Below are 20,195 nucleotides of genomic sequence, written 5' to 3' on the forward strand. Positions count from 1 at the left end.
GACAAAGAGCGCTTTGTGCCGGCTTGGGTGGTGTGCGCATGTGGGTGCCCTGACCTCCTCTGGTTCTCTTAGGTGTAGTGTACCCACCTCCTCCCTGAGGAGATCCCGTTTCCTCCGAAGTGCATTAGCTCTTCTGCGCACACAAACACGCACATTAGTGGGGAGAAACAGTCAGAGGGGAGACTTAAGTGCACTTTACACCACTTGAATTCAAACTCCGATCCCACCCCGGGCCCCCATTTTGTTCTCACACGGACACATACTGGTGCAGCAGGTGCACACCTGTATGTGTGTGTGCGAGCACAAGTGTTTGCCGCACACACGCACACGCACACACACGCACGCACACACACACACACACACACACACACACACACACACACACACACACACACACACACACATGCATACACACACACACACACACACACACACACACACACACACACACATGCATACAGTAGCCTACCAACGGAAGCAAGCAGAAAGTGCAAATAAGTACAGGGATGCTGAGTTATAGGCTACATCAGTTTATATAAGTGCATAATTCATCACAGCAAGTCAGCAACAGATTTTCATATTGTAACAATGAATTGTTTTATATCACCATTATTTCAGATAGGCTCCTTCATAATTACCTGTGTAGTCTTCCCTGTGTCTCTGAAAGTTGGCTGTGAGCTCCTGGAGATAAAGACATAACAAACGTTACTATTAAACAAATTATGTTCATCACTTGAAATGATCATATGCTACAGGTGGAGATAAGCAAAGTCGAAGATGCATGCACATGGCTACACACAATGAGTCGCTTGCAATATACTATATTGTAACGTTTAAACATGTTTGAATCTATTATTAGCCTTAGGCCTAAGTTATTTTCCTATTTTCTTTTAGATATCCTGACCTTCGTCGTCATTATCGCAATTCGCAAGCACGCACCTGCCAGAGAGTCAAACAAAACAAACTCACCCTCATTTATCATCAACTGGGAGATTGAAAACGATACGAGAAGAAACCGTTCCACGACCCACTTTACGTTCATCTCAGAGTCCCAACGAAGTCGCAGCGCGAAAACGTTAACGCTGCATGTCAGTCACAGTGGTCCCGGGAGTGAAGGACTGTAGGACTATGGACCCGTTTCTTCTGGCGGTGTGGTTGGACAGACAGACAGCTACCGTGCAGGTCGGCAGCCTCTCGGTCGGAGCGGATGTCTCTACTACACCTGTGTAGTCAGGTAGGCTCGGGTGTCGCTGCTTTCTGTCACTCTAACTAACATCTTCAATCACACGGTGATCAGGGACAGTAAAAAGTTTCACTCCTGCTCTGACGGTGCCCACTACTATAGTAATCTGTCATTCCACATAGCGGAAGTTTTCGTGCGTGATTTCTGACCACATGACCGAAGACTTGGCAGGTGGGGGGAAAAATAGAGGGCGGGGGGAAAGGGTGGTAGCCTACTCACTGTACAGGTATATTGATGTTTAGGATCAGGCTTTTCTCTCAGTTTAATGCTAATTAAAGTGTGTGGTTGAAGGTCTGAAAGATGTGCCAATAAATTGCCAATAAAGCTTTTTATCAGTTTAAGATAAATAATTATTTGACAGGTAAGCAGATACTAACTATAGCCTAATTATATAACCTTACCAGAAACTAGGTTAATTTTGTGTAGGTTAAAAACACTGTCCGAGTCCCAACCATTTTAAAACATATAGCTGAAACTGCAATGATAGGCTAGCTAGCATCATCATCATCTCTGTCCTCACTTTTTAGGACCTGCTGGAAGAAAAACATAGCCTATGTCTGTTTGACTGTGCCCTTTGACCAGGGTGACAGACAGTAGCCTATACTTATACCAGTATCATAAGTCATCATGACTCATTCCCATTATCTTCAATCAACAACCTCTTTGGTCTTGGGGGTTTTGATTGATTGATTGATTGAATAGGCCTATACTTTATTAGTCAGAAATGTAAAGCACGATTTACAGTCAGACATTTAGGCTAGAAGAATAACACAGAAAAGTCCTGGGACTTGTTTCCATTGTGGACCTACAGTATTATGTAGGCCTATTTAATTCATCAACATCATAAAAATATACACAATAATCATATAAACAACAAATATAAAACACTTACACATTTATTTATTTAGGTAGGCGTTTTAAATAATTTCTTCTTCTGTTTTTTATTTTACAAATATTTTAACTTGTATAGGAATAAAATAAATAATAATAATAAAATAAGTGATTGAGGTGATGCAGCACACGGGACCACAGGTGAAATAACAGTGCAAAGCTATTTCTTTTGAGATTATTGTTTGGGGCACATTGAGATTAATTTACAATTTACACTGCATTGAACAGATCGACACTTATCCAGAGCGACTTTACAAAATGTAGGCCTAATACAGTATAGGTCCCTAGTCAACAAAGACAGGGTCAAGTAAATAGTGTGCAAAGAAAACAAGTGCCATAAAGTTTAACATCAAACCTTACATTTTACATGCTATCCAAATAATATACTTGTGGTCAAGCAAACAGTACTGGTCTATCTAGCGGTGTAGAAAGGGGAGTGAGTGAATCTTCACTCATGCCGGTAGCCAGGAGGGAGAAGAGACTATAAAGACACTGTTGGCCAGGGTTCAGTCAGGTATAGTAGGGAACAGGGACAGATCTTGTGTTAGCTCATTAAAGTGTGGAGGAAGGCCGGATCGTGTCCTGAAGGTAATGGTGATGTGTCATGCCCAGTGGTGGACAGTAACAAAACACATTATATTCAAAGGGTAAGCATTGTATGCAATTTTACAGTGATGGTAGGCTACAACCCCTTTTTATGTTTTCTCCCGCAATTCCCTTCCACCTCCTCCCCAACCCTCCCCATCCACCCTGTATCTGTGCTTTACTTGAGTAGTAATTTTGATTACTTAGGACTTTCACATTAGGAATGAACTGATTACGCCCTGTTTAAAATTAAAAGCAAATCTACAAGCGTACAATGCGTTGCTGTGCGACGCCTTATGAGCTTGTAAATCTAATTTCTTTCTTTTAAAAATATGTTTTAGGCTTTTCTGCCTTTATTGATATGACACAGTTATACGACAGGAAACAGGGAGAGACTGGGAATGACATGCAGCAATGATCGTCGGGATCAGGACTCGAACCCACAACCCGCTATTGAAAATGCAGATTTAAATACAGCAATACATTGATATAAAAAATAAATTTAAAACAAAATTGAAACAATCAGAAAAGGTTGCAGTTAATTATTATTAAACAATCAGCAAAGTCGCAGTTAATTATGGAATTGTACACACAGTGTGTGTGTGTGTGTGTGTGTGTGTGTGTGTGTGTGTGTGTGTGTGTGTGTGTGTGTGTGTGTGTTGGTTGGTCAGGGTGAGAGAGCACGTGACATCACGTGACATCATCAGGGATGGAGCACATGACATCATCATGGATGGAACACGTGATATCATCATGGATGGTGTCATCAATATTGGCCAGCAACTCTACATCTGACCTCAAACCTCAAACCCTTATAAATCTCAATATATGGAGCTGACCTGTTCTGACATTCCATATCTTGATCCTTCCCCATCCATCCTTCCTCTTTGATGTCTCCCTTTTGACTGATACCTGTAATTGCCCCAAATGTCCCAAAGTAATTAGTGCAGCCACGCCCGGCACCCGGCGAAAACGAGTTCTTACTGTAACAGGCCCAAAAATTAAGATCTTATACTCCCCATGCCAAAGCACCAGTGCTCGCCCAGCAGTCTGCTGTCACCCAGGCAGATATGTTGATCTGACCCCCCATTCCAAAGCACCAGCGCTCGCCCAGCAGTCTGCTGTCACCCAGGCAGATATGCCCTTTGGGGCGCAAGGTGTGTGTGTGTGTGTTCTCCAATCTATCTTTACATTGCAACAATAAAAATACCTATATTCTTCTTTTTCATCTTCAAAGGACAATATTCCATGGAAGAGTATATATTTTGTGTAGATATTCAAATCAAAATGCAATCTTTAATTTACTACATACAATAGCAAGCTTACTTTTGGTGACAAGATACTGAATTACGGCATGCTGGGTTCTATGTTAGTACTAGTTACTAGTAGGCTTTGGGTTGTCTCCCCCTGCAGGAAACTCTCATTTATATCAAATGTGTCTAGGGTCGCTGAATGTAGAATGAATGAGGCGTTGAAAATATAGCCATGGATTTTTAAAAATATCAATGTCAATATCAAATGTCAATATGTTTAATTGTGTTGTCCATAATGATACATCTGTATATTTAAAACTCTCCACAGCAGATTAAGATACAAGAAGAAAGATAAGGTGGCAGGATGAAGGGAGAAGACATAAAATGGTCATTACAGTGATGAGGTTAACATCAACGCATTGGTTTGGTATCGTCTGGTAGATTTGTTTGCGTGTTACTCCGAAATTGTGGCGAGGTAGGAACACATAGGCCTATCAGTTACCAGTATGAGCAACAACCAGTGACCTGTAGCTCTGACCACCAAGGTCACTGCGTCTCATTTCTTGGTGATGAGGGCATTGACTTCGTCCTCTGGCTTCAGGCCGTGCCACTGAGCAATTGGCCGTCGGGGGTTGGCCAACATGTCGGCCCAATGGCGTTGCTCAGTCCCACTAGTGGTGCTGCCCAGCAACACTTTCCCGATCGCGTCGTTCTTCCCGATCTTGTCATAGTCCAGCACGGTCACTCCTAACTGCACCTTCTGAGAAAGTAAAATACACATGTAGACGAAAGTTGAATCACATACGTTGTGTGTATCAAACTACAAAATGTGTGTGTGTGTGTGTGTGTGTGTGTGTGTGTGTGTGTGTGTGTGTGTGTGTGTGTGTGTGTGTGTGTGTGTGTGTGTGTGTGTGTGTGTGTGAGAGAGAGATATGAAGTGTGTGCGTAGTACGTACCTCTAACTGTTCAAATGTCACTTCAAAGCTGAATGACTCATTGTAATAAGGATTAAGAGTATTCTTCTTTATTGTTGTTTTCTTCTTCTTGAGTCTTTTCCCATTCTGCATCAAGTGGATCTTCACATATGGGTCTGACAGAAAGAGCAGAAACATTAGATAGAATGTAGAAATGTTCAACACAACCTGCCAGTTAACGCACACGCATACACATAAAAATCACATGATGTAAAATAGACACTATGCCTATTTGCTCAGACACTATGAGGTAAAATTCTCCATTCATTATCAACATGTAATGTTTGTGCAAAACAAAAATAGACACTAAGCCAATTTGCTCAGATAGTTGATGATAGACGTACAATTCTCAATTCATTATGAATTGGAATTTGTTTGTGTAAGACGAAGATCTACACTGATAGCTGAATATAGGAGGGGCTAGCGCCCCTCAAAAATAATCATGGACCACTTGAGAATCCAGCTAATGCAGTCTTTGAGGGGCGCTAGCCCCTCCTGCAGCTTTTGTCCCCACACATCTCAAGATTTGCCATTGACAATGAAAGGGGAATTCAGGTCAAATGTCCGCTAAATCTTGTCCCCACACATCTCAAGATTTGCCATTGACAATGAGAGAGAAATTAGGTCGACATTTCGCTAAATATGATGTAAATTAAACAGCAAAACATTAAACGCCTTTGGCATTGAAGGGAAAATCGACGTCATATGTAAACGTGCAATCACAGGCAACAAGCATTCTGATTGGCCAGTATGAGATAATGCATGATGATGTATGTCAGGGTCGCATTTACTATGACATCAGACTATCTCCATCCCTGATGATGTCACGTGACATCATCATACATGGGCCTTTCCCTCACTGACGGGAAATGCACGATTCCATACTTTACTGTGAGCTTCTGTCGCAATAACTTAACTGTGTCCCCCTAGTGTTCTTTTTAATGCACCAGACACAATTTATTTGTATATATTATATTACATGCTGATGTGTACAGTAATTAAAATCACCCTGAGCATGCGTTTCCACATTTCATTGAAATGATGATTAATCATTGAATCTTGAATCTTGGTTCATAGTTTAGAATAGATGCTGAGACCAGTCAACTGTATTTATAGAGACTCAGGTCTTTTGGAGTCTGAAGGACATTGCTAAGGACTTTTCCTGACTCTGTAGGTGGCATCAACATGCAGTTGTGTGCTGCTGGGGCAGCGGATAAAAATAGACACAAGCTGATCAAGTAGGCTGGCTCTGTCCCGGTCGACCCGGTGTACACGCTGAGAGTCATCAACTACACTCTGAATGATCCACCCGTGGTGTGTCAAAGAGCATTATTGCATAATGCTTAAAATAGCTTACGCCGGCCTTACACGGCTCTGTTTTATTTCCTCAATGTTGCTGTACCATCTTAATTACCATGGTATACAGATATGTTGGATCGTCCTCGACTCCCCTGTCTTCTGGAGTCCCACAGGGCTCGATCCGATCCTTGGGACAATAGTTTTCTCCCTATATCTTCTCCACCTTGGTTTAATTTTTAAGAAGCATGGCATCTCCTATCACCTTTATGCTGTTGATTCACAAATCTACATACCCGTTAAAAACACACCTCTTCTTGATTGTCTAAGAAGTGACAGGCTTGGATGGCTCTTAACTTGTTAAGTGGCAACGAAAGTAAAACTGAAGTGTTTGGGCCTAGTGGTCCTGGTGCTGTACCCACCGACCTGGGCTCCCTGTAGCCTGACGTCAAACCTGTTGTCTCCAACCTTGGCGTCAAATTGGACAATACACTCAAGCTAGATAAACAGATAAATGCTGTGGTCAGATCCAGCTTTTATCATCTGAGGCTGCTTGCTTCAATCAGGTCAAATCTGCTCTCTTGGTGATTTTGATTGTGATATGCATGCCTTTATCTCCATGCATTTGGACTACTGAAATGCACTTTATGTTTGCTTAAACCAAGCATCCATTGCTCAGCCTCAGTTAGTCCAAAATGTTGTGGCACGTCTCCAAACAGGAACTCGCAGGCGTAACCACATTTTCTGGCTTCACCCCACTGGCTCCCTGTTTGCTTCAGAATTGATTTTAAGATTTTATTGTTTGTTTTGAAAGTGTTTTGAGTATCTCTCAAAACGTATTGACGTATATACTCCCCCAAGGTCACTGTGTTTTGCGGGCCAGTTAAATGTTAAGGTCACAAAGAAGACCCGCCTAAAGACCAGAGGTGACCAAGCTTTTTAGCCCCCATATTATGGAACGCGCTCCCCTCCCAACCCACGTCAAACTGGCCCCGTCCATCAAGACTTTTAAATCTCGCCTTAAGACCCACCTTTACACCCTGGCTTTTAACCCTGGTTGAGAGTTTATATGCTCTATGTTTTGTTTCACTGTCTGCTGACGCTGCTGCGTCTTCTATTTTTCAGTGATGTGTCTCAGTTTTTTATGTTTTTACTATGTGTTCTTCCTGTTGCTTTTCTGTAGTTTTAGTTTTCTGTACACATTTGTAAATCTTGCGTTGTAAAATCTGCTGTATAAATTAAGTGGATTGGATTGGATACTCTCTAAAGATATCTATGATACTTATAAACTGCAGCACGTATACAACCAATTAAACATTAAACGAAATAATGAAGGACATTGCTAAGGACTTTTCCTGACTCAAAACTAATAACACAATGAAAAGAACTGCAAGAAATCTACCTCTATATATCAGAACATTGCCATTATTTGCCATATAGAGGTACATTTCTGTCAGGTGGCCCAAAGACTGGACACATCTCAATGTAATTGTCTCCCTTGAATAGCAACTCCCACAGACTCAACCAAACACAAAGTCATAAAGTGTACATTTGCGCGCGCGCGCGCACACACACACACACACACACACACACACACACACACACACACACACACACACACACACACACACACACACACACACACACACACACACACCCTCACACACACACACACACACACACACACACACACACACACACACACACACACACACACACACACACACACACACACACACACACACACACACACAGAGAGAGAGAGATGATAGATTATGTTAAATCAAGACTTCCAACTCTTCTTGGCTCACCTGACAAACCTCCCACATCCATCTTCTTCAGGTTTTTAGCCTCCAGAACCACCACTGTCAGCTTCCCTGCTGTAGGCACATACCTCAAGGATAAACAGATATCACCTAGTCTCTCAGTCTGGGGGAAAAAACACAGTTGTTGTTGCAGTTAGCTCTTGGGTTTTCAAATAGGCCTTCTTTTCTAAAATAAAAAAATGTGAAGCCATATTGCCATTATTGACTATTGCATGTTCTACATTACAAGAAAGGACTCCCCTTGTTCACCACCCTCCCCTCACATAGGCAAGGATGCAATGCAGATATCTTCCGCTTTTACAGTATATAATTAATTGTGAACCCCTTTGGACAAGGTCTGCATCACAGACCCCCAGGAGACAAGAAAAACATGACAAAACAAAACAAAAACATGACACAAACACAAAACTGACTAATAGAAGTTAGATTTATTATTATTTTGTTTCTTCTACTCCAAAAAGTCAGTACATGCATGGGTTAAAATTAGGTCGGCTAACATGTTTTAAATGGGAATTTAAAGTTTTCAAAGGATCAACTTGAGTATTGGAAAGATGTACAGGCATAGTCAAAGTCACCCAAAGAGCCCCAGCCTGGATTTGTACGGTATTTTTTATCGAAAAGGCTGGATATTCTGGCTAGAAAGTTTGTTCTTTGACTTACCTTTGAAACCACTTTTTGTGCCATACTTTCTCCTGGCGGCTTGTTATCCAAAATACACCCCAGGTAAGTAATGGATTCCTTGGCTCGGTAACTCGCTGCTTTAAACTCAAGAGACTTCTTCAGTTTGACCCAAAAAGAATGGACTCAGTTTTTCGGAGATGGAGTGACAGTTTGTTGTCTGATAGCCAGACACAGATACAAGAATATACTTCTGGGGCTGGGGGGGTGCTTTTGAGATTGCCTACAACTTTGTGATGCTTTGCAGGAACACAAATCAAACTATATTATAGGGAAAAAATCCCAATAGCCCAGTAGGATGTATTTGCTATGTTGGTACAACTTCTCCTTCTTTTCCGATGCCTCACTCTTATCTATCTCCATCTTACCTCCTCCTTCTCTGCTTTCTGCAGGTCTCTCCACTGGTCCACTGACTGGCTGAAGTCCAACTTGCTCATGGGAATCTTTATGTCACCAATGGCATCGTGTTTGGAGAAACGATCAAAGTCGTATACGGTCATCACCAGAGTTTTACCACCCAGCTCGGTGTATGGTACCTGTGAGTACACACACACACACACACACACACACACACACACACACACACACACACACACACACACACACACACACACACACACACACACACACACACACACAGAGAAGATAATTGTCAGAGGCTAACATGAACTGAAAGCCAGGATGATAGTATGATACCGTAATTGTGAAATTGTATTTAAACCTTAAAAGTGAAGGTCTCGTTGAACGTAGGCTCCAGGGTCTTCCTGTGGACTTTGGTCTCAAACTTTTTCTTCTTGTCAGGCAGCAGGTAGACTTTAACGTAAGGGTCAGAGCTGCCTCCTACGTCCATGGCTGGAAGCTCAGAGGCCTGCACGATACCTACTAACAGCTGGGGTAGACGGCCCAAGATCAGAGCCGGGGAGAACAGGGACATTTTAGGCGAACTGAACAGAGGGAGGATGTCGGCATATGATATTGGACTGTCCAAGTGAACAGTAATGAATGCATCATGCTGAGATATCAGTGTCTCACCGTGTTGTCTGTGAAATTGTAGTCTAATGTGAAATGTAACCTGCCCAGCTTCTCTTCCTCCTTGGGCGCTTTGTCCGACAGCACCGTTTCTTTATCATCCTCATCCTCCACGGGCTATAACAACACGCACGCACGCACGCACGCACACACGCACGCACCCCCCCCCCCCCCCCCCACACACACACACACACACACACACACACACACACACACACACAGTGACAGATATACTATTTCTAGCTATCAATTGTTACAGTATGCCTCGCAACTTGTGAACAGCAGCCTGGCTATTTTAAGTTTGGATGAGTGTGTTCAGGGTTTACTTTACATCCCCTATTCAAGGTGAAACTAATTATTACAATTTCAAACAGACAGGGGTGGAACTAACTAATTTGTCAAATGTAAAACCTGAATACCCACAGATTGCCACTGGCATTCTGCCACTGGCATTCTGTGTCATTTAATATCACACTGGTACATCATTTAATGTGCCCTATCATAAGATAAGCATCATTGAGACGTTAATTGCTTGTTTGAAGACGGTGCACGAGAAGTGCATATTATTCCTCCACCTACAGTAGACTATACAGCATGATCGATGTGCAAACAGGGCATCAGTCCTAACACACACAGACAGTTTTATGGGTCCAGACTCCAGGGTGACAGGACTGTGATACATTACAAGGACAATGCATCTGCCGGGAGATAAAGAATGTACCGGTATCTGTATGAATATTGTGTGTGTGCGTGCCTGTGTGCCGTGCACATGCACATGCACGTGTGAGTGTGTCTTTGTGTGTGCGAGTGTGCGTGCGTGTGTGTAACCTACCTCTGTGAAGCTTCCATCCATTTCAGTGTCAAAGCCTCCCTTGCCCTTCTCTTTTCCCTTCTTCTTGTCCTTGTCCTTGTCCTTCTTCTTGAAACACTTCTTCCATACACATACAGTGCATGTCAGCACCAAGCACAGACTCACCATGCACAGGGCAGCCACAGCCCACGATGGCACTGCAAACACACATATGAAGTATCACATGCGCGCAGAACAGTATTAAACACAAATGCACATTGACCAAAGACAATATAAACCCATAGCAATATGAACATAGCTCTCCTCACTGCCCGGTTATTGACTCACTGCCGCTGAGTTCTCGCAGCTCAGTCATGAACTTGTTGACATTTTGCCCGCCGTGGTGTTCCCGGCCGGGCTCTGGCGTCGACGTGGCATTGGGCATGTGGGTGGGGGAAGTTGGGTCGCTTGGCACAACCGGGGCAGCTCGGCGACTCCCTGTCATGGTGCAGCGGGGTCGTCAGTGTATCCACGGTGTCTACTTGAAAGAAAGAGAGAAAAAGAGTGACAGAAGAGAGCCAAAACACAATTAATTCAGTGGATAGGGCTATCACTGGACCTCCCATGCTGAAATTCACAGTAAAGGTTGTGGCAACACGTGCACACACTCATTCATTATTATTTTTTTGAATGTGCATTTATATAGCGCCTTTATCAAAGGCATGCAGAGTCTCACACACGCACATAGTTCTAATAAATGCTACTGACCAATGTACGTGATGCATTTGTGTGGTTATGAACATTGTATGACTTGTCAGTCAGTGTCAGATGGGCTCTCCTGTTTCTGCTGGCCTGACACTAAGTCTTGAACACAGGATATACAACCCTACTGCCTTTGCCAAACTTGCTGACAGAGAGGGGAGGGGAGGATGATTAGGGCTGGGAACATCAGGAGTAGGGGGGGGGGGGGTGTCAAACACATTACCGCGCGTGAACTACTTTTTCCATGTTCCCTTCCAAGGCATGTAACCCGTCGGCAATGAGGTTACAACAATAATGTGCCAAGGTCACATTTGACTGGCACACCAACCTGAAGAGTCTAAACGTATATCAATCAACACCAGCTGAAGTCGCTTCAGCAGTTGCGACTTGCAAGAATGTTTTGATATGTTGTTTATCTATTCCGAACACGTCCCAGGTGTTTACGTATGTATCTGACTCAGCAGATGCATCACAGACCCAAAGATACATTGACCTTCTACAGTAGGCTTTGCTGGAACTCCAAAGGCACAAAATAAGACCTCCGAAGTACCTAATTACTAGCCTGGCTAATAAGCCAGACTAATATCACACCGCCGGCAGGCTTTTTTTTGCCAACGGCTGATTCGGTCTGGTTTATTAGCCAGGCTAACTAATTACTGCAGCTACTGGGTGATATTGAGGGTATTTCATTAGAAGCAATCAAATCTTACTTTACTATTAACTCTCTGATATAGAGATAAATTAATACAAATTTTATTTTGTATTGAAAAAATACAAGCATCATCACATTTACTTTCCTCTTGATTGGATGGAATGACTTTTTTCAAATTAGTAATTTATTTATTTTTTATAATTTTGGGGGAAATAATTTTTCTTCTTTTAAAGTGCCAATCAAATGAATACATAAAGATAAACATTTGAGATACCTTCCTTTGTCATGGCCCTATTGCTTAAATAAGTGCAACAATGAACGACAATCACATTCGACAAAATCGTTAAACTTCTGTGGTCAACAAAGCTGAAACTCTCATCCTAACAGTGACTGATCGACATTCAATGACACAAGGTCACAGCAAAATACGGGAGTCATGCCAATCATGTTGTAAATCCAGCATTTTGCTCCGCTTCTTAGGCTTTATCATCAACTGAGAGACAGTGACCCCCGCAGATCAGCCATGGGAGGGAGAGATGTATGAAGAAGAACTTCACAAAGAGGGAGAGACATACCTAAACTACAGAATGAGTGAGTGTAGAGACGTACCTGTATCGAGTCCCCGGTCCTAAAACACTGCCGCTGAGGCTCACAGGTACTCCCTTCGGCCGCCTTGGAGAGAAATTAGAGGGGAGGAGTAGGAGGAGAGAAGATGACAGTCAGGAGCAGAGAGGGTAGGAGAGGCGGAGGATGGGGGTGAGATTAGGTTGGAGGAGTGGCAGTGCGTTGTCCTTTTTGTTTTTACCTCCCACCATGCTCAGATATGAAGAAGAGATGCACAGGTGAGTGAGAGATCATGAAGGATGAGAAAGAGATGCCAAGGAAGTCCAGGTCAGAATGGGTGGTATCGTATCATCACACTTTTTGAGCATCTGTGTGTGTGTGTGTGTGTGTGTGTGTGTGTGTGTGTGTGTGTGTGTGTGTGTGTGTGTGTGTGTGTGTGTGTGTGTGTGTGTGTGTGTGTGTGTGTGTGTGTGTAATGTACTGTATGTCTCCTCTGTATGTGTGAAATGTTATTTTCTGCAGATGCAGACTCAGCTCTCCAGGGCTTAGATCTCCGCCTGTTCGATGCCCCACCTCTGGTGACCTCCAATCCATCTCCCCATAGGTCACCCTCACCAGACCAGTGATGAATATTCATTAGTGTAGTGACATGGCTTTTTAAAGGCTCGTTAGCATACTGAGACTTCAGCAGGACGGGGTATTTACAGGTTGCACTGTGTGTGTGTGTGTGTGTGTGTGTGTGTGTGTGTGTGTGTGTGTGTGTGTGTGTGTGTGTGTGTGTGTGTGTGTGTGTGTGTGTGTGTGTGTGTGTGTGTGTGTGTGTGTATGGCTACTGCAGCAGTCTTGTCTCAGATTGTCTATGATGTTGCCTGAATTAGAACATTAGGATGTGGCTTCTGCAGCAACACAGAGATCATGTTCCGACCGGCCGGCCCCGCCCAGTTCACCTTGAGATACCACAGATGAACAGATACTGTACGGAGAGACAGACAGACAGAGAGAGAGAGAGAGAGAGAGAGAGAGAGAGAGAGAGAGAGAGAGAGACTCCTTATGGCATAATGTGAACACATACACACATACAGTACTTAACATTCATGAAGCCTAATGTTCTGCATTATGAAGTTGTATAGGGGAATTATATTTAATGGGACATGACTTCATTGTATCATTATTTCTATATATTTTTTGGGGCATTTTGCAAAGCAGGAAATACTTGATCATAGTGCATTCTAAAGGTCTACTCTATGAGTATGATATAGCCTAACTTTATGAACCACCATACTGTACCACTACGACATACTGTTTTTTTCCGTAGGAATATACAGTCTATAAGGATGTATCATTTCTTCGATGTCCAATACTGAGTCCTGTAAAGAAAGACATTAAGTTCCAAACGAAATGGAATACTATTTTGTTCTCACTGCAACAAAATGCAACCTTCGATCCCCTCGTGAGGGATAGAAGAGATAGGAGGTTTCCATCACAGCAATTACCATAATTGATGTGATGGAAACCTTCTATCTCTCTGGCTTCCAGATTAGCCTTTCTGTAACTGATATCGATGGACCTGCTGAGAAACCAAATCGACATGTTATGAATAATTGTGTAAACTACAAATGACTTTGTGCACTAGTAAAGATCAGTGATATTGATATAACATAAGTAGAATGCCTTCCACTTATAGTTAATTGCTTTGTTTATTTTATGTTGCTTCTATATAACATTTAGGTTGTGGAAATAGTCCAATTGCCAAAGCCTGTCCAATGTGTAACATGTAAGTATGAAAGTTAATATTAGGGCGTACACTTTGTACCAGAAAATTAACTATATATTTGTAAGTATGCAGTAATTCAGTTCAGCTAGTTAATCAGAAGTGCCTCTCAAATTATTTCATCGTACTCAAATTCACACAAATGTGTGTGCACAGTGACAGTGAAAATAATTCATATAAAAGACACTGGCCCAGGCCGTAGCGTAACGGTCTGGGCACCGGACTGGTAATCCAGTCGCAGTGTGCCGCGGGTTCGACTCCCGGACCCGACACGGCCTTTACTGCATGTCATCCCCCCATCTCTCTCCCGTTTCCTGTCAGCCTACTGTCTGTCCCTTCAAAAATCAATAAAAGGCGTAAGCCGCAAAAAAATATCTTAAAAAAAAAAGAAAAAAAAAGACACTAATGAAATAAACTTGTCACCAAGCCATGTGTGACGTGCAGTCTCAACAATTTGTCCTTCCTTGGTAGTTGGTTCGCTAGAATCCTTGGTTCTGACCGACACCCGTGTCTGTCTGTTCTCTTCTCCTGCTCTTGTGAAACGATATTAGCTCTTATTCGCCACACAATACTGAAATGGTTGCCTAACATTTTTGAGAAAACCGTCCCCAAATACATTTGACCTTATATGGATGCTCATCTTCTGTCTTTTCTGCATCCACTCCACTCCTCTAACTTCCTAGTCCTTACTCTTTATTTCTGTACCAATTAAAGCCACCAGGAGCACCCCCCCTCCAAGTGGTTGTGAGCTAAACGTTGCTTGAAAGTTAAAACTCCAGTATATCTCTGGGGTCTGTGCTTGTCTCTATGCTTTCCTGAAATTATGCTTGTTTCACTTCACAAAGCTTATTTAGGCCTATGAACTATCTATGGGTCTGCACATGTCCACTTTTACAGTATAAACACTGCCCCTTCAAACTGTTCATAACCTTGACCTTTTATATACAGTATTTTCCTCCAAAGTAGCTAGGCTTCATCTGACTTCAAAGGGGGCAAATTGTTTCCCTACGTAATTTGTAGATTGTTCATCAGATAGTGAGTTGGTGGTCCTCCCACGAGTTAAGCTTCAAGTGTAAAAACAAAAAATAAGCAATATCTGTGTTAAAAGGACAAGGACAGTGCCTCAGTTTGACCGATTTATTTTGGCCAAACAAAAATCTGCAGGCATGCACTGCATTTGCATGTCCTTGTCCTTCCCAATTTAAAGTTGGTGGGTGCTTAATTTGGTGAGTGGGTATGTTCGCATGGGTAACAGTAAAAGCTAGCTGCCTTGACTAGACATTATTAGTCAACTAGCCTAATAGTAATAGGAATTGGTTGACTAATCAATTACTTGACTCAATTCAACAAATCTGTAAAATTGTGTTTGCTGCATACAATCAGGCAAAGAACAGCATTTCAGGTAGGTTGGTGTGAGGTTGAGAACTGAACATTCTAATGCTGATTTTGAGAATGAATATTAAATATACAGAGATGTGACATGAAAAAGAATGATATCAACTAACAAAAGTAGGCGGCAGGCCTATATTGGTATTCTAAATAAGACCAAACGGATCCTGATGTCTTGAAATCGTTCATCTTTAGGTTGTTGTAGCTACTTGAGCAGCTTTACTTTAATACCCTATAGGCCTACCAACATTTTTACTTTAATCTGTAGGCTAATGTATTTACCTTGGCTTTGTAAATGTCTGCTTTGGCGACCATTCCCAATCCCACACACTAGATGGCGACGTTCGACAGGGGGACATTATTCCTCTCATTCGTTTCACACAGAAGAAGTGTCGTTTCTAGGATACAGAGAAAAGCCAAAACAAAGCAAATGTCCCTGCCAGCATGGATGTAGAGATAGTCACTTCTAACTTTCTATTAACACATTCAAATGTTTTGACCGGTGAAAGCAAAACAAAACGGATCCATGATCCTTTGTGTAAAAAAAACGGCTTGGTCTAAGTACAGTTTGCTTACTGTAGTTGGTTGCTTGCTAACGTTCTTAGCCTTGCATCAGGGCGACGGCTATCAAGGCTATCACTTCTTACAACCAACAGATGGTTGTCAGTGTCAATCTTCGCTCACGGACAAGACAGAAACACGTGGTGAAAAAGGTAGGTGGTTCTAACCGTTACTAATAATCAAGTACTAGCCCTTTTAAGGGGCTAGTAGAGTATACTATAGGATAGGCGATTGATTGATTGATTGATTGATTGATTGAAAATGTTAACAGTTTTCAGAATGGGTACAGTTCAAAGAAACCGGCCATTACAAAATCTGCAAGATGATTAAACCAGAAAAAGACGTGTTCAATGTTTACATAAGGGTCCTCCATTTTCAATTCATCAAAACATTTAAAAAAGACATTACATACACAAATATACACTTCTATGCAAAGAAAATCGTGGCAATGTAGCCACCACTACCTTTTAGAAGCATGTCAGGCTGTCAGCCACCCACGGTTATGCCAATAGTTCACCATGTGCTTTTGATGCTGATTAATTGTTACCTGAGTACATTCACCCGCTGTCTGAGGCATCACTCCTCCTTACACTGACTGGAGGTATGATAGCATACTTTTCTAATGTTATGTGAGCGATTTGTGAAGTAGCCTTTGCCATAGCCATAATAGCTTATACAAAGTGTGATTCCTGTATCAAATAAAATGTCTACGCCCTGTCTGAACATTCTTCCCTTCTGTCTTCCCTTGTGGGGGAATGAGTCTTAACTCTTTCTGTCCCACCCACCAGGGTACGAGAATGCAGCAGGTGGAGCATGTTCACCTGAAACATGTCCTGGAGACGGTGTCTGTGCTGGAGGCGGTGGTTCGCCGCAGCTTCGGTCCTGACGGGGGTCAGGTGCTCTTCACCCGCAGCACGGGAGAGGTGATGCTCAGTCGCAGTGGGACACGCATCCTCACGGCACTGCAGCTGGAGCACCCAATGGCCAGGTACAGTAACATCCAATTCCTGTCCGGTCCCCTGGATCTTTTTTTTAATTCACAGTTTGTAGAATGAGTACAGTTCAAACGTATATAACCAGAAAAAGGACTAACATGGGTCCTCCATTTTCAATTCATCAGAACTTTTAAAGACGTACAAATATGCACGTCTATGGAAAAAAGGAAATCATCATATATACAGTTAAAGAAAGTAAAAAAGGGAAAAACATGTACAGTATGGAAAAATGTGTGTGTGTGTGTGGGGGGGGGGGGGCAGTTTTGAATTGTCTCTTCAATTTCAATATTCTTTCACTGGTTTTATTATGATCAATGTCCAACAATGGGTTAGGTAGGGTTGATCAGTTTTAACAAACAAAGCGTGTGTGTGTGCGTGTTATAGGATGGTGGTGGAGTGTGTGTGGAAGCACAGTGCTGTCACAGGGGACGGATCCAAGACTTTTATCCTGTTGCTGGCTTCATTGTTGCGGGAGATTCAAACAGCAGCTTGCAAGGAGCCTAATGCATCTCACACCTATACCTCCAGAACAGCAGTGGAAGCTGCCACTGCTAGGCACTTGGCTGAGAGACTGCTGTCTTTTACATTAGAGGAACTGGGGGGCTTAATCACTGAGGGAGTGGTCCCCTATGGAGTTACTATTTCGTGGGACGTTGGAACTGTAGACACGCATATTTCAGCTCAGACTGCGACAGACACACGCACCGTGCACAGGCTGTTGTCGGCATTCTTTTACACTCGGCTTGGGCGAGCGCACCGTGACTTCATCAGCCGCCTCACCTGTGAACTGCTCTCCTACTGTTGCTGTGGTAATAACGACGCGCTTCTCTCGTCGCTCCGTTTCATAGATGACAGGTTCCCCGCGTTGCATACATCCGTATCAGGCTTCCCCGTTAGTTGTTCACGCTTGATTGAAGGCCTGGTCATTCACAGGGACTTCTCCACACCTTGTCCACAGAGTGATGTCCAGCCAGTCAAGGCCGTCGTGGTCGGTGGGCCTCTGCAGCCATGCGAGCTAGGTGGAGGAGCTGTGCTGGAACTGGGAAGAGGCATTGGAGAAATGAAGATGGGGACTAGAGAAAAGAGAAGCAGTGTTTTAACGTACAGAGTTTGGACAGAGAGGACACTGGATTGCGTCATTGCAACGCTGCAACACTTGGGTGTTACTCTGGTCCTTTCTGCAGTGTCTCAGTCTGAGGCGTTTGTCGCTTTAGCTCGGCGGGTCGGCATGTGCGTGGTGGAGTGTGTTGGCGAGGACGAGCTTTCTCTCTTCTGTTACTTAAGTGGGGCCGAGACTGTTTCAGACCACCAGGTGATTGGACAGGAGCACGTCGCTACACTCGCCTTTTGCCAACCTATACTGCTGGGAGCTCACAGGTTTGAAAACGCACATAAACACACACACACACACACACACACACACACACACACACACACACACACACACACACACACACACACACACTGGTCACATGGTCTTTAATGATTGAATTGGCTTATCTTGTCTGAATTTACATGAGAACAATTACACTGCCATCTCCTGGAATCTGACTAGCCACTCATTATATTTAATTTATCTGATGAATTATTCCATCAGATAAAGATTAATTGATTTTTACACATGAATCAAATACACTGTAATGTTAGTAATTAAAGTGAATGTTAAATGTTAATGTTATGTTCATGCCACCCCTTCAGTGCCCTACTTGAGCCACCCCACTGAACAGTTATTCTAAAGTCCTTATTTGTCCCTAACAGGTACGTTCACGTGGGCTTCCCCGAGTCTGAGGGAAAGGCCAAACTCCACAGTCTCATGATCTGTGGTCCAGGGGAAGGCCAGACAGACCAGTGTACTTGTGCAGTTCGAGATGCCTTCCGCATGCTGCTCACAGCCCTGGAGCCAATGCAAGGATTTGGAATCAAAGCTGTTGAGAGCACCTCACTCACTGAGATACATTATACAGACGAAACTGCCCACAAAGTCGCTGTTGTATCTTCCGGTGGGAAGTGTGCACAGGGGCTGGGCTGTGCCGTACCCGTTGGTGGAATGTTTGAGTTTCTGCTACATCGTGCCCTCCTGCAGTACGGCTCTAGATCAGATCCACACAGCCAGTCCCACACAGAGACAGGTGTCCTCCAAATGTGCAGGCTACTGGGAGGTGCTCTGCTGTGTGTGCCCCGGCACATTCACTCGCACAGCCAACGGCGCTTCCTGCTAGCTCAAACCCAGATTCTAAACTGTATACAAAGAGACTTTCACACACTTGGTGACGTGCACAAAATAAGTCCCATGCCGAGTTCCAGTAAAAGTGATGGGCCCATAGAGGTGGGTGAGATGACATGTCCAGGAATCTCTGTGTTGGATTGGGACCTTGAGTCGGTCTCCTGTAAATATCAACTCATTCTGGCTGTGGTGCAGTGTGTCAGAAGTCTGCTGCGGGTGGATGCCATGCTACGCACACATGCACCGTTGCACAGGAAACCGTGCAGACACTCGCACACTTACCAGGAGGACTCCGAGGAAGAGGACAGAATTGGCATCACGCCTGACCAGGAATACCATATAAACAGTATTAACTAGCATTGATTTATGTATAATTATCACAGTCATTGGGATTGATTTAATCTTCAACTCAAGTGACTAAAAAGTTGTCCAAGCACAATTAATTTTGCTTGTTATTTTCATAGGCCCCAGAGAAAAAGTAAAGAGAATATTACATGACAGATGTTTTTGGCATTTCATTGTTGTTTTGCGTAGTTAATAGGCACTTAAAGCGTACCACCCTGTCCTGAATCATGCAAGGTTTGGCAAGAACAATATCAGAGAAAAACAATGAATCACTAAGTGTTTGATGTACTGTCTAGGACAAAACGTTAATTTGTCAAATTTGTCAAATGATGTCGTCCCCTGTTGTTCTACACTACAGTATGACCCA

The 20,195-nt window shown here is 43.2% G+C and overlaps 3 protein-coding genes across 3 annotated transcripts in view; 1 reads left to right on the forward strand and 2 right to left on the reverse strand.

Annotated features, from left to right (window-relative positions):
- Positions 1-1,013, reverse strand: part of otogl (otogelin-like) — an 87,361-nt gene extending 86,348 nt beyond the window's left edge. Inside the window, exons 1-3 of the mRNA XM_083762706.1 lie at positions 970-1,013; positions 639-681; positions 88-133 (exon numbers count right to left, since the gene is read on the reverse strand). Coding sequence (XP_083618832.1) covers positions 88-133; positions 639-681; positions 970-982 — 102 coding nt within the window. The 5' untranslated portion in view covers positions 983-1,013. The remainder of the gene's footprint in view (positions 1-87; positions 134-638; positions 682-969) is intronic.
- Positions 1,014-4,528: 3,515 nt separating this feature from the next.
- Positions 4,529-10,993, reverse strand: LOC310857058 (synaptotagmin-A-like; the record flags this gene model as incomplete). Its single annotated transcript, XM_083762667.1, has 8 exons — positions 10,914-10,993; positions 10,608-10,783; positions 9,779-9,892; positions 9,468-9,635; positions 9,115-9,282; positions 8,054-8,171; positions 4,929-5,062; positions 4,529-4,732 (listed from the first exon to the last, which is right to left on the reverse strand). Exons 1-8 carry the CDS (start codon positions 10,939-10,941, stop codon positions 4,529-4,531), a joined length of 1,110 nt encoding a protein of 369 aa, XP_083618793.1. The 5' UTR covers positions 10,942-10,993.
- Positions 10,994-16,239: 5,246 nt separating this feature from the next.
- Positions 16,240-20,075, forward strand: bbs10 (Bardet-Biedl syndrome 10). The gene is made up of 4 exons (XM_083762664.1): positions 16,240-16,416; positions 17,053-17,252; positions 17,644-18,636; positions 19,018-20,075. Exons 1-4 carry the CDS (start codon positions 16,360-16,362, stop codon positions 19,838-19,840), a joined length of 2,073 nt encoding a protein of 690 aa, XP_083618790.1. The 5' UTR covers positions 16,240-16,359; the 3' UTR covers positions 19,841-20,075.
- The last annotated feature ends 120 nt before the right edge of the window (positions 20,076-20,195 follow it).

This window comes from Protomyctophum parallelum, assembly GCF_964188405.1.
Source record: "Protomyctophum parallelum genome assembly, chromosome: 4".
Lineage (NCBI taxonomy): Eukaryota > Metazoa > Chordata > Actinopteri > Myctophiformes > Myctophidae > Protomyctophum > Protomyctophum parallelum.